Source organism: Melitaea cinxia, chromosome 30, assembly GCF_905220565.1.
Source record: "Melitaea cinxia chromosome 30, ilMelCinx1.1, whole genome shotgun sequence".
Lineage (NCBI taxonomy): Eukaryota > Metazoa > Arthropoda > Insecta > Lepidoptera > Nymphalidae > Melitaea > Melitaea cinxia.
Genome location: NC_059423.1, coordinates 5360444 through 5375688, shown reverse-complemented (window position 1 = coordinate 5375688; position 15245 = coordinate 5360444). Strand labels below are relative to the sequence as shown.

The 15245-nt window shown below is 40.2% G+C and overlaps 1 protein-coding gene across 1 annotated transcript in view; it reads left to right on the top strand.

The window, feature by feature from the left end:
• Window positions 1-15245, top strand: part of LOC123668114 (neurofibromin) — an 84245-nt gene that overhangs the window by 30794 nt on the left and 38206 nt on the right. Inside the window, exons 25-39 of the mRNA XM_045601907.1 lie at window positions 1679-1819; window positions 3775-3929; window positions 4100-4257; window positions 4856-4999; window positions 6669-6847; window positions 7587-7722; window positions 8449-8539; window positions 9217-9391; window positions 9797-9980; window positions 10343-10395; window positions 11028-11228; window positions 11886-12008; window positions 12340-12478; window positions 12958-13122; window positions 14926-15027. Of these exons, the coding sequence (XP_045457863.1) occupies window positions 1679-1819; window positions 3775-3929; window positions 4100-4257; window positions 4856-4999; window positions 6669-6847; window positions 7587-7722; window positions 8449-8539; window positions 9217-9391; window positions 9797-9980; window positions 10343-10395; window positions 11028-11228; window positions 11886-12008; window positions 12340-12478; window positions 12958-13122; window positions 14926-15027 (2146 nt within the window). The remainder of the gene's footprint in view (window positions 1-1678; window positions 1820-3774; window positions 3930-4099; window positions 4258-4855; window positions 5000-6668; window positions 6848-7586; window positions 7723-8448; window positions 8540-9216; window positions 9392-9796; window positions 9981-10342; window positions 10396-11027; window positions 11229-11885; window positions 12009-12339; window positions 12479-12957; window positions 13123-14925; window positions 15028-15245) is intronic.

Sequence of the window (15245 nt, the reverse complement as noted above, 5' to 3'; positions counted from 1 at the left end):
TGAAAAGTATTTTATATATCATTATACCATCACAATCCAAAGTTGCGTTTGAAGTGTACAACGTTAATGTTGATTCATTGAAATGGAGTATAAACCTTCCTAAAAAATATGATGTTTAAGTTTTACAAAAGTCTTCGGATCGACTTATTATTTAAAATGGTAGGTTTATAAACTTTTTTTAGCGGAGACACAAGGAACCCTACTACTATATATCGAGCTTCAAAAGAGGGTTCGTTTTGCTGTAATAGATGAAGTACCATACAAAAATAAAATGTCTACACTTAAGCTACTATGATTACATATAACTGCATTAAACTATCTGTACTGTACATGCATACTGACGAATGAACGGAAACTAAAAAAAAATCTCGTACAATGTTAATTATGTGTCTTTGTCATTCACGCTCACCCACCATTGGTCCTACTTTACCCCCTACCCTCTCACTTGAAGAATTGTATATACCTATAAGTTGGACATCCTCTGTAGACTGTTTTAAATCTCTTCATCCTGCAATTGGTAAAAGTTTTAGGAATTCTAGATTCACTTTACCCTTATTAACTAATGATATTGAAGTAAATCTTTTTTACGCTCGTTTGATTTGGGTTGTAAGCTGGTGTATGCGTGTCAAGATTGTTGCGAACAGTGTGATCGGGCAAGGCGAACAGAGTAAGAGAGAGATGTGCGAGCACACATTTTCTTTGTCTCTTTCTCTCATAGCCAGTTACGTTTCGTATATCTAAGACACAGTGAAGGCCTGTTATGCAGAAGTTTTTCTTTAGTCGTGTGGTCTAAAGCATAATCTTTTTTTCGTACCACTTTTTAAAAAAAGTGACATTCTATGCCACAAAAAGCGAACATAACAAAAGTCATTTTTAATCTGTTAAAAACAGGGAAAGAAAATTGTACTGAATTTCATTTTATCCTCTAGGGAGGGAATGTGATTTAAATTTGGAATACTTACCGAAATTTATACTAAACATGAGTACATCTGTGTTTACACCATTGAGTTTGTATATAAAGCATTATACAACTTTTTGAAAAAGGAATACGCATTTATTATGCAGTTATGATTATTAAATAAAATTACGAAAACCGACGAGGCCGTATGAGCTTGATGCCTTCGCTTTTCCGACAAAAAAATATTAGTCTAGGAATTTGCCGCGTTTTTGTTTTCTTCAAATACATAAACGTTAAGTTTATTTTAATTTATTTTTATAAATAAGTTAATGTTCTAAAAATAAGTTATGATGTTAATTTTTTCGCAAATGGTACGAAAAGTAGAGTATTTTCCTCGGTGATAAAGGTGATGAAGGTGATACTTAAGTAGTGAAATTGACGACTATTACTTGGCCAAGTATTTTTACTTTTGACAGTTCTTACTTCATTCAAATTCTTGTTTATAGTATAAAAATGAATACTTAAGTAACGACTTTTACTCAAGTAATTACTTTGACTCGACCATAGATACAAGGGTTAGTCTTGGGTGAACTTAAATCCCTCGCTACACTCAGGACTCGTCTTAAATCCCCGTCTTTCCCGTCTTTATCCCCTTGGTTAATAATCTACTATTCTTCTCTGTAGAATCTTTCTGTTTTTCTATTAGACGTCTTATAGACGAATTCTATTCTATTAGATCCAAAGATACACCACGAGCGCTGATTAAGTATTCCCCATTAGTGTGATCAGATGTTATATATCCAGGGAGTTGGACCAGGCCTGTATGGAGGCTGTGGCGGCACTTCTCAAGGGCTTACCGCTACAGCCTGAGGAGTCGGACCGCGGAGATCTGATGGAGGCGAAGAGTCAGCTGTTTTTGAAGTAAGGATGTATATTATAAAGTTTTTTTTTCTTATACAAGTGATTTCCAGTTGTACGAATAGAGTAGCGTGGATAGTTAAACATGGAATACTCTTCTGTGTGGAGAGAGTAGATTTTGTCCATTGGATAATTTTGTGGGTTGACGCTGAGTCATGACTTTAAAATTAAAAAGAGGACCGAAGGCTTACACTAGGGGCATTATTAAAATTTATTTATTGTAATATTTAATAGCCGAGAATTTAATAAAGTAATGTCTACCGAGTTACCACGATTTAGTGTTCGTTAAATATTTTGCCTAGGTTAGGGTTGCTGCATAACATTTGGTACATTACCCAAGTTTGTAATATACGTAATTTTTGATGTTGAATTTTTTTAAATTGATTAATGCTTCTGCTCACGTTGCGTTGACGCAACGGTCACAGCACTGGTTTGTGGCTGTTGCGCTGGAGGTTGCGAGTTCGATCCTCGCACATGACAAACATTTCTATTGGCCATACAGATGTTTGCCGTGGTCTGGATGTTTATGCAGTCCTTGTGGGTCTCCCCACCGTACTTCGGACAGCACGTTAAGCTGTCGATTCCGGTTGTTATCAAATACACAAGATAGCGATCGCAGCGCGGTGGATTAAGCTCTAATCCTTCTCCTACACGGGGAAAGGGACCTGTATGACCAGCAGTGGGATATTACAGGCTGAAGCGAATTCTTTTGCTATCTTAAATATTTTTTTCAATTTTTTTTAATGTAGTTTTATTTGACGTTCTTTAAGTGTGTATTTGACGATGATCCTTATGACGTATAAATATTTTCATTTTATATAACTATACTGATACTTAATGTTTATAGAAACTATGTGGTACAATAGTGTACAACTGTTTATGTTGTTACTGTTCTTTACTTTGTTTGTCATCTTCGACTAAGTGGCTACAGCACTTTTGAATTTAAATTTTTTATTTTCTTTTCATTATTAATAGGGTACTTTCGGTAGTGAAAAATAAATCGTAAAATTTGATAAAAATTAAAATTTATGTAGAAATACACTTGAATATTCTGATTTGGAATCATAAAAGCACATTATTATTTTATTGTATTAAAATTAAAAGTCGTATATTTTAATCTGTATATCACGTGACCTAAAACAAGGCCCGCCATGGTATGACGTCATACGGTCAATAACAAAAACAAAGTTCTGTCAGAGCTGTAAACAGCTAGGAACATATTTCTGTCTGTTAGTGCATTTCATGTGTACCTATTTATTTATTAAAATGCAAAAAGGGTTTGTAAAAGTAGATAGTACGAATCGGCTAAAAATTGATTCAGTGATGGTTGCAAAGTTTTTTGCATGTAACCCAGACTTCTGATCTGCCGAATTTCGGAATGTTAAAACATCTTTGTAAGTATTACTTGTTATACTATACTGTTTTTCTATGTAAGTGCCAGGTATACCTAATTTGAAAAATAATGTTCGAAAGTGTTAGGTTATGTTTTATTCCTTATGTTACTGCCAAATTAAGACTTAATATTTTTTTAATGCTAGTATTTGTACAGCTAGTCACTAAACACAAACGATAGCTATTGTAATTCATTATTTTACCCAAAAACACCAAATATTTGTAGCTGTTAAGGTTTAGCGACATATATGTATAGTGTATGTATAAGGTATTGAACTTTTGACGTATTCAATGAGTTCGGTCTTACATACGTCATACATGACTTTGTTATTAACCATATTACGTCACCAAAATGGCTGATAGCGTTTTCGCGGAAATAAAAAAGGTTTAAAATATAATTTAATTTTATGACATGAAAGCGTGTTTATTTTGCCAAAATATATATTTTTTGTGGCTTTTTATTGGAAAGTCAGCATTTTGAAGTACTTTTTCAGACATAGTGCAATACCCTATTTTATTTTAATTAAAATTGCTGTATATGTCTATCTTTACACACGTTTTCCCAGATACTTCACCCTTTTCATGAACCTACTAAACGACTGCAATGAAGTGGAGGTGACGGAAGGACCAGGGCGTCTCGAGACCTTAAGGAATGCTACCATCCAGGCAATGTCCAACTTGTTGTCTGCCAATATCGACTCCGGACTCATGCATAGTATCGGTAAGTTAACTGATAAGTTGAGCAAGTTGTTTTAGCAGCTTTACTTGCATCTCTACTGGACACATTGTCAATATTTGTAGGAAACTTGGGCGTTTTGTCGCTTCTTTAAATTAGTAATATTCTAAACAACAAGAAGTTGATTTGGATACAATACTTTTTTTAAAATTTAGATCTGGGCTACCATCGCGACCTGCAAACTCGAGCGGCGTTCATGGAAGTTCTAACAAAGATACTACAGCAGGGTACAGAGTTCGATACCTTAGCGGAGACGGTGTTGGCCGACCGTTTCGAACAACTTGTCCAACTCGTGACCATGATCTCTGACAAGGTACGCTTTTATTCATCTGATTGATTGATTGAGCCTGTACCGTCGCACTGCTGGGCAAAGGATTCTGGTTACATTTAGGTGAAGGGTTCGACGTATTATGTATCCTTACCAGGAGTAACGATGCTATCAAGTATCTATGAAAACAACGGGGGGCCGATGGCTTCATTAAGTCTGTTTGGTGGAACCCACAAAAAATGCAGCAAGACTAAAAACAAATATATGTATTATCATGATCATCATCATCATCACTTCAGCCTATCGCAGTCCACTGCTGGACATAGGCCTCCACAAGTTCGTGCCAAAAATGGCATGAACTCATGTGTGTTGCCCATAGTCCCACGCTGGGTAGGCCGGTTGGTGACCGCAGGGCTGGCTTTGTAGCACCGAAGACGCTGCTCACGTCTTCGGCCTGTGCATTTCAAAGCCAGCAGTTGGATGGCTATCCCGCCATCAGTGGTAGTGAAACTGTCTTATCCTTTAGTCGCCTCTTACGACACCTACGGCAAGAAAGTGGGCGGCTATATTCTTTACTTTCGTAACCACACAGCAGAGTTAATTATACGGATGGTGTTAATTTAAAATGTGCACTTATTCAAAGGGAGAGCTGCCCATCGCGATGGCGCTGGCGAGCGTGGTGGGCTCGGGGCAGATGGATGAGCTGGCGCGCGTGCTGGTGTCGCTGTTCGACGCCAAGCACCTGCTGGCGCCGCTGCTGTGGAACATCTTCTACCGGGAGGTGGAGGTGTGCGCGGTGAGTGACGTCTGTCGAGTGTAGAGTGTAGAGGAGTGTGCCCACCGCCCCGGCGCTGGCGAGCGTGGTGGGCTCGGGGCAGATGGATGAGCTGGCGCGCGTGCTGGTGTCGCTGTTCGACGCCAAGCACCTGCTGGCGCCGCTGCTGTGGAACATCTTCTACCGGGAGGTGGAGGTGTGCGCGGTGAGTGACGTCTGTCGAGTGTAGAGTGTAGAGGAGTGTGCCCACCGCCCCGGCGCTGGCGAGCGTGGTGGGCTCGGGGCAGATGGATGAGCTGGCGCGCGTGCTGGTGTCGCTGTTCGACGCCAAGCACCTGCTGGCGCCGCTGCTGTGGAACATCTTCTACCGGGAGGTGGAGGTGTGCGCGGTGAGTGACGTCTGTCGAGTGTAGAGTGTAGAGGAGTGTGCCCACCGCCCCGGCGCTGGCGAGCGTGGTGGGCTCGGGGCAGATGGATGAGCTGGCGCGCGTGCTGGTGTCGCTGTTCGACGCCAAGCACCTGCTGGCGCCGCTGCTGTGGAACATCTTCTACCGGGAGGTGGAGGTGTGCGCGGTGAGTGACGTCTGTCGAGTGTAGAGTGTAGAGGAGTGTGCCCACCGCCCCGGCGCTGGCGAGCGTGGTGGGCTCGGGGCAGATGGATGAGCTGGCGCGCGTGCTGGTGTCGCTGTTCGACGCCAAGCACCTGCTGGCGCCGCTGCTGTGGAACATCTTCTACCGGGAGGTGGAGGTGTGCGCGGTGAGTGACGTCTGTCGAGTGTAGAGTGTAGAGGAGTGTGCCCACCGCCCCGGCGCTGGCGAGCGTGGTGGGCTCGGGGCAGATGGATGAGCTGGCGCGCGTGCTGGTGTCGCTGTTCGACGCCAAGCACCTGCTGGCGCCGCTGCTGTGGAACATCTTCTACCGGGAGGTGGAGGTGTGCGCGGTGAGTGACGTCTGTCGAGTGTAGAGTGTAGAGGAGTGTGCCCACCGCCCCGGCGCTGGCGAGCGTGGTGGGCTCGGGGCAGATGGATGAGCTGGCGCGCGTGCTGGTGTCGCTGTTCGACGCCAAGCACCTGCTGGCGCCGCTGCTGTGGAACATCTTCTACCGGGAGGTGGAGGTGTGCGCGGTGAGTGACGTCTGTCGAGTGTAGAGTGTAGAGGAGTGTGCCCACCGCCCCGGCGCTGGCGAGCGTGGTGGGCTCGGGGCAGATGGATGAGCTGGCGCGCGTGCTGGTGTCGCTGTTCGACGCCAAGCACCTGCTGGCGCCGCTGCTGTGGAACATCTTCTACCGGGAGGTGGAGGTGTGCGCGGTGAGTGACGTCTGTCAAGTGTAGAGTGTAGAGGAGTGTGCCCACCGCCCCGGCGCTGGCGAGCGTGGTGGGCTCGGGGCAGATGGATGAGCTGGCGCGCGTGCTGGTGTCGCTGTTCGACGCCAAGCACCTGCTGGCGCCGCTGCTGTGGAACATCTTCTACCGGGAGGTGGAGGTGTGCGCGGTGAGTGACGTCTGGACTGAACCCAAGAAAACTGACCAAAAACTAAGTGACCGAAACGAAATTTATTTGAAAATCTCTCAAAATGAATATACTCACATTAAAAAAAATTGTATTAAACAAAAATATGACTATAAAATTTTATCAAAAAACCACAGCACTATTATATATTATGTTTTGAAAAAAACCAGGTGTCCGACTGCATGCAGACGTTGTTCAGAGGAAACTCACTCGGCAGCAAAATAATGGCGTTCTGTTTTAAAATATATGGCTACGGATACCTTCAGAACTTGCTACAACCACTGATAACGGTTTTACTAGATCAGGCGGAATTAAATCCCAATTTGAGCTTTGAGGTGGACCCGGCTAGGTAAGTAAAAATATAATTATTAATTTTTGTATATAATTTATTTTGAGGTAGGGCACAGCAGGATATCCTGCTAAAATCTGGAGCAGCCCATCTGGAGAAGCACCTCAACCTTACAAAGGCCCATAGCTAAATAATACTGCTGGAGAGCTGGCGAGGGTCTGGGGTAGGGTGGGGGGGGGGGGTCGTCTAAGGCTGAAGTGAGCGTTTATCATCAGGTGGGCCATATACTTCTTTGTTGACCCAGTGGTATAAAAACACCACTATGGTGGCAACATGGGCACGTAATGCCTGATGATAAGTGGCTTAAGTCGTTTATGGACCGCTTCAACACCAGGACTAAGTTCTAACCCTGCTGTCTACAACACCTCCAGGAGCTCTGGTCACCTTACTCACCACAGGAACACAACACTACTTGGGAGTCGTATTATTTAGCTGTGATCTTCTGTAAGGTTTAGTTTCTTTTCTAGTTGGGCTGCTCCAATTTTGAGCTAAATGCTTCTTTCTGTACCCTCTCAATATCTAAAGTAAATATGTCTCAAATATTGTCTATATTTCTAATCTTTAATATCCGCTCTCAAACACCATCTTTCGTAGTTTGGAGACAAGCGTCTTTACAGCGCCCTCTCATTTTCCGACTCGGTTCAGACCACTAGTTATTAAAACATCTCTTTTAAAAATATATTACAATTAAACGTCATTACTAAGACTTGTGCTGATAAAAAAAAAATCCAATTCTCAGGCTAGACCCGACACAGGATATAGAAATCAACAGAAACAATCTGAGAGATCTGACTCGCGAAGTGTTCGAGAGGATCATCAGTTCAGCGGATAAATTCCCTTCGCAGCTACGTAGCATGTGTCACTGCTTATACCAGGTGAGTGTAGCTCACCTGACTCAAACTGACCCGACACGGCTTCAACTGACTTGACGTGACCTGTAAAACGTGTTAATGTGTGCCTAGTCATAGCTTTTATATGTTGGTTATAAATCACCTGAATAGTTTTCTATCTTCGTATCTATGCGAGTTTTTCACTTGAGATTTCGTTTAGAATCAATCATATTTTTTTTATTAGCCCTATTTGACTAGCCCGTTGGCGCAGTTTGTGCTGACCCTGCCTTCTGCTCCGAGGGTTGTGGGTTCGATTCCCATCCCGAGTCTGGGTGTAACATAAATATTTATTTATATATTTATATATGTATTATTTATAAATATGTTTACCGAAAAAAAGAATATAGCTATACCAGTCTCTGCTTACTTTAGGAACAGACGACCGTGTGTGTATTGTGTAGATATTTATTTATTTTATCAGATTCTGAAGCTCGGGCTTAAGACTTGTATTTGGAAAACTTCATATATCAGATAAAGATAATATAATATAAGATCAAAAATTACTCAAAAAGTCGTCTTTAGATCTCTATTAACTTTAAATGGAACCACAAGACAAATATCAGCTTTCGATTAAAATAAGAGTCATCAAAATCGGAAGACCCAGTGAAAAGTTATGCTGTATAAAATATAACGTTGGTCGACGAAGATATATATGAGAGATAGCCGTCAATACTGTACCTCGAGCGACCAATTAACGAGAATTATTTCTAGGTTCTGAGCAAGAGATTCGTTCAGTTTCCACAAACGAGCGTCGGTGCTGTCGGCACAGTTTTGTTCTTGCGGTACATCAATCCAGCGATAGGTAAGTCTTAGAAATCAGATGTGAAAGAGAATTTTATTTTAAAAAAAGAATAAGACACGGAGTAACCTTACAAGATTTATTCATTTACATCAACTAAATGTTTATCAACACAAGTACAAGGCGTCCTATTAGCACTAGAGAGTGCGTCCGTCGCTATTGCCCGCCCTCCGCGCTCCGTCGCACGACGTCGCGAGTAGAGGGGCCGGGTCGTGGGGAAGTTTCTAACATAAGTTTATTTAATAGTTTTCAATCAAAGCTTGATAAATTCTTTTTCATTGTACGCTTCAGCCTATAATATCCCACTACTGGGCATAGGCCTCGTTTCCCATGTAGGAGAAGGATCAGAGCTTAATCCACCACGCTGCTCCAATGCGGGTTGGCGGATATATTCCTTACTATGAGTAACGATCCCTATCAGGTGTACATGATAACAACCGGGACCGACGGCTTAACGTGCTCTCCGAGGCACGGTGGGGAGACCCAGGAGAGTTTTCATTGAGTTGAGTATTAAACTTTCTAATAAATAAATAAAAAAACAAGTAATTTGCGTCCGAGATAACGCTCTACAAAGTCGAAATTAGCCGATTGTCTCTTTCCAAAGCTCGATGCGTATTATTTATGGCCGGGTACTGTTAATATATATACCAAGTTGGTTATAAGTATATATTTTTCCACAGTTTCTCCTAAAGAAATGGGTATAGTGAACCGCCCCATTCCACCCCACATCAAACGCGGTCTGATGCTTATGTCGAAGATATTGCAGAACATCGCCAATCACGTGGAGTTCTCGAAGGAACAACATATGTTGCCCTTTAACGATTTTCTTAGAGAGCATTTCGAGGCAGGACGCAAGTGAGTGTTTTGAAATGTATGATAAATCCGAACGATTTTTAATTTTAATTTTTTTTAAGCTTTTTTTTTCAGATGTTTCTTCTGAGTATTGGAATTTTTCCTGCGACAAAAATAAAAAAAATCATATGCATTGGCTATTTTTTTTTAATATCAACTAATTTAAATTTACTTTTTAGTTATTTACTTTATAAAAGGCATGGCTTGTTAGAAATTAAATTCCAATACCCCTATTTATTTTATTTTATTTTATTTGGAATACCAACAGAACATAAGACATTAAATGAGTACAAATTGTACATTTCGACTAAGCCATTTACAGGTATTCGCATATGGTCGTATTTAATTTGCAGATGATTACTTTTGAAAATTATTACCTAAATTTTAGTAACAAATGTGTTTTTACAGGTTCTTCATAGAAATTGCGTCAGACTGTGAGACGGTGGACCAAACATCTCACAACCTGTCATTTATCAGTGACGCCAACGTGGTGGCCTTGCATCGACTACTGTGGAACCATCAGGAGAAAATTGGAGATTACTTGTCGTGTAGTAGGGATCATAAGGCTGTGGGCAGGCGGCCTTTTGATAAGGTATGTTACTATATACAGATGTTACTACTGAATTGTATTAATATAGTTTTAATATTATTACAAACTATCGGATCCGGTGAATCAAATTTTTTTTTCGTGAATATATTGATTTTTTTTTAAATTTCGTTTCATTTTTCGTATGAATAACATTTTTGAAGTATTTGCACCAAAATACGAAGTCGAACTGTTTTAAAGTAGCTGACCCGGCGTAATTCGTAGTGCCGTTTTTTTTTTCTCGTAAATATATAATTTTTTTAAAGTTTCATTCCATGACAGGAATGAAAGCAAAAAAATGTTGTGCAATCCTTCACAATTTTTGCGCGTACATGCATTTTATATATTTGAAAATATTTTCTTTTTAGATGGCAACACTCCTTGCATATTTGGGTCCACCAGAACACAAGCCTGTGGAATCGTAAGTGAAACATGTTTGGTTACTTAGTACTAGGTTTTACGGTAAAAGGTTATCCATAAAATAGTCTTACAAAATAGAGACGGGGTAGAAATATTTTGTTTAGTGTGACGAAATATAACAAGCCGATGATTTTTTTATACATCTACAGAATAAAAATCAAATTATTAATTTGTATGCAATTTATAATCATTAAATCATTCTAGAGGGAAAGTTTTTGTGCCGTTTGTTAGGGGCTCACTGAAATAGTGACTTAGCGTGACAAATGTGGGGGGAAAGGTCCAAAACGGTGAAATTTTACATGATATATTTTATGGATGGCCCCAACCAAACATATTATTTACTTAGTTTTTTTTCTCTGTCTATAAAGTTCGCGTGGTAACAAAAATAGCAGTTTTTTATTAATAATTACAAGATTAATGTCATACCCAAATGGAGAATATTTTGTGTCTAAATAGATATCCATACACTACTGCCCATATACCATAGACTACTGTAAAGAAATTGTAATATTTTCTCAATAATAAATTATTTCTGAATTATGAGCACAGCAGAGATGAGCATATATTTCTATATAACTCTGAATTATTGTTTTGAGTCTAAAACTTCTAAGTTCGTCCTTTCCAAAATTTCAGAACATCGGGTCTTCTGTTCTCCTCTTACGCTCGTTGGTCATCGATAGATATGTCCTCGACGAACTTCGAGGAGTTCATAGTGAAACACAATATGCACCAGAAAGAAGAGTACAAGAGCATCAAGAGCTTGAACATCTTCTATCAAGCGGGCACCAGCAAGATTGGGAATCCCGTCTTCTATTTTATTTCTAGAAGATATAAGTGAGTTTCAAGTCAGAAATGTAACTTTAAAACTCATATCTCGCTTACATTATTTATTGGTAAGAAATAGAGCCCAGCTAAAAATATATCACTAAAAATCTGGAGCAAGCTTGATTGGCGAAATTTCTCAACTTTACAGATCACAACTAAGTAATACTACTCTTACTGTTCCTGTGGTGTGTAAGGTAGAGAGCTCCTGAAGATGCTTTGTGTGGAAAGCGGGGGTAGGTCCCTGGTGTGGAAGGCGTCTGCAGGTTACGGCGTTAAGCGGTTACGCTTACCAGCAGGCGATCAACAATTTTTGGCATCATAATGTATTACTTTATTATTAGTATATTTTTTGGTGTTTGTGCAGTCCTTGTGGGTCTCCCCACCGTGCCTCGAAGAGCACGTTAAGCCGTCGGTCCCGGTTGTTATCATGTACACCTGATAGCTATCGTTACTCGTAGTAGGGAATATATCCGCCAACCCGCATTGGAGCAGCGTGGTGGATTAAGCTCTGATCCTTCTACATGGGGAAAGTGGTAGTGGCCCAGTAGTGAGATATTGCAGGCTGAAGCGAATGTATTACATGTTTTCGACTAAATCTGAACAAGTACCTCAATTCAATCAAGGTGAATTTGGCTAAAATCATTACTTTGGTCTATTTTGTTGCAGAATCGGGGAAATAAACGCAGACCTACTGATATACCACGTGATAATAACACTTAAGCCGTTTTGCCAGCAGCCGTTCGAGCTCATCGTTGACTTCACTCACACCAACTCAGATAACCGGTTCAGGTGAGTTTTAATGAGTTAACTCACAGTACACACAAATGAGTAACAGACTTCAAGTATTCTTCTAAATTCAGCTCGCTGTCCTTTTTTAGATTTAGAATGTATTAAACTTGGTCTCTATTATAATAAAACAACTTTTTAGGATTTGATCGCGGTTTATTATGTTTTTTAGATGCCCGATGTTTCGGAGTCTTTACAGCAACCATTGTCACGGGAGGACGTTTGTCCCTATACTATAAAACGATTAGTTTTTTGAATAAAGGAACAGAGCTATAGTATTTAAGATATAGTCGACTGAGAATCTCCAATCGAATATCGTAAATGTATATTCCAGGACGGACTTCCTCCAGAAGTGGTTCAGCGTGCTTCCAGAGGTGGCGTACTCCAGCGCGCACGCCTGCTACATCTACAACTGCAACAGCTGGGTGCGCGAGTACACCAAGTTCCACGAGTCTATCCTGGCGCCGCTCAGGGTGAGGATGTTATTTCAGAAGTGTTCAGGCTTGCAGAAATATTGGTGTACGCCAAACAGGCGTTTGTCGTGCTCTAGGCGTTTGTAGATTTTTGATACAAGTTTAAATCCAGGAGGATCCATCGAAAATATCATCGATTGATTCAGTCTGTAACATCATGAACGTTGGCATCTTTCTCCATGAAATATGTTTTTCTCCATAAAGGAGGGTAGGCAAGTCATCCACAAATCTATTCGACTGCGGATAGAGGGATATTTTTCCTACTACGAATAACGATCGCTATCAGGTGTCTATGTTAATAACCGGTAACGATAGCTCAACGTGCTCTCCGAGGCACGATGGGGAGACCCACAGGGACAGACATCCAGATCCCAAAGAAATATATGTACGTATACAAATACCCATCCCTAACGGAAATTAAAACCGCAATCGCCTTACCCATATTTACCTATATTTACTCTACCTCCTTGTGTTTCCAGGGTAACAGGAAACTGATCTTCATAGACAATCACAGCCGTCTCAGTGATTACGTCGACCCTGAACAACAGAAATTGCCTGGAGCTACCCTCGCCTTGGAAGAGGATCTCAAAGTCTTTAATAATGCTCTAAAGCTATCGCATAAGGATACAAAAGTGGCGATAAAGGTGAGTCATTACATTGATTACACCCAAAAAAAAAGAAACATACAGTTCGTTGTCACCAAATTGTTTGGGTTGAAAATCGTAGATTGAGCTAACAAATAAATCATCTTACGAAGGTTATTTGATTGAAATTATCCGTTTTTTTGCCTATTAAAGTATATATTTACGTCGCATTCTCCTAGAGAAAGAATCCATATAATTAGTCCAGTAGTAAAACACTCAAAATTTATCCGGGAATACACTAACAGAAAATGAAATTTTGGGTATTAGTTAATAATAGACTACCCCCGAAAACGTTGTTTTACCATATATGTTATTAACTCCCTTAATTCCCCCCAGACCCCCCCCCCCCGTCCCCGATACCGATTCTACCCGATATGTATACAAAATTTCATAAAAATCAGTCCAGCCGTTTCGGAGGAGTATTTTTACTAACATGTGTTACAAGAATATTATATATAAGATTTTTCACTGAATTTTTTTATTCAATCACAATAAAATATAGCCTCTGTCACTCCTGAATAGTGTAGCTTTCTGTTAGTGAAAGAATTTTCGTGATCGGATCAGTATTTGCGAAGATTACCCCCTACATACAAATAAAGTTAGAAACTACTTTTTAACCGACTTCCAAAAAAGGAGGAGGTTCTCAATTCGACTGTATTTTTTTTTTTTTTTTTTTTATGTATGTTACAGCAGAACTTTTGACCGGGTAGACCGATTTCGACAAATTTTGTTTTAATCGAAAGGTGGTGTGTGCCAATTGGTCCCATTTAAATTTATTTGAGATCTAACAACTACTTTTCGAGTTATATCTAATAATGCGTTTTTACTTGACGCTTTTTTCGTCGACCTACGTTGTATTATACCGCATAACTTTCTACTGGATGTAACGATTTTGATAATTCTTTTTTTGTTGGAAAGAAGATATCCTTAGTTTAGTACCATGATAAGGAAACCAGGATCTGATGATGGGATCCCAGAGAAATCGAGGGAAACTCTCGAAAATCCGCAATAACTTTTTACTGGGTGTACCGATTTTGATAATTCTTTTTTTGTTGGAAAGAAGATATCCCTAGTTTAGTACCATGATAAGGAAACTAGGATTCTATGATGGGATTCCAGATAAATCGAGGGAAACTCTCGAAAATCTGCAATAACTTTTTACTGGGTGTACCGATTTTGATAATTTTTAATTTAATCGAAAGCTGATGTTTGTCATGTGGTCACATATAAATTTTATCGAGATCTGATAACTACTTTTTGAGGAATCTTTGATAACATATAAATTTTATCGAGATCTGATAACTACTTTTTGAGTAATCTTTGATAACGCGTAGTTGCTTGACTATTTTTTCGTCGATCTACGTTGTATTACTTGTCGATGTAATTGAAGTCGGTTTTTTTTTTTCGTTTGCGAGCAAACACAATTATTTATAATATTAGTATGGATATTTTCTTAATTATTTTTTTTTTGAAAAATAAAAAATAAAAATTGATATTTTTGACTGCTATTCTAACTATAAACAAATAAACTCTTCATAATCAACGGCCCCCGGTAGGATTTTCTCCTGTGTCGGGGGTCCGGAAACACAATACACAAGCACAAATGCCCAGACTACGATAAACATCTATATGGCCAATACAAATGTTTGTCGTGAGCGGGGATCGAACCCGCGACCGCGCCGCAACAGCCAGTGCTGTGACCGCTACGCTAACACGTGTATCATACATAAACTTTTTGAAAACCTATTTGATAACCTAAATTACGTAAAACTATACTAAAGCTTTATTTCCATCTTTCAATAGGTTGGACCAACGGCGCTTCAAATAACATCAGTAGAGAAGACCAAAGTACTAGGTTTACCAGTTCTATTAAACGATGTCTACTATGCTTCGGAGATTGACGAGGTGAGGATTGTATGGTCTCTACTACCTTAGTTTAAGTTTTTGGAGTGTGAGGGGAACAGGGTGTAAAGTTCATCCTCATCCACCATCGCAAAGGGAGGATCCTCCGACCAGACGGGTGTTGTGTCGTGTGGCTGAGGATATATATATTTTCAATCTTTGTATAACTTTGATATTGCGATGTAGGATACGTCGGTTTTCTCTAGTTTGTATGTCGCGAG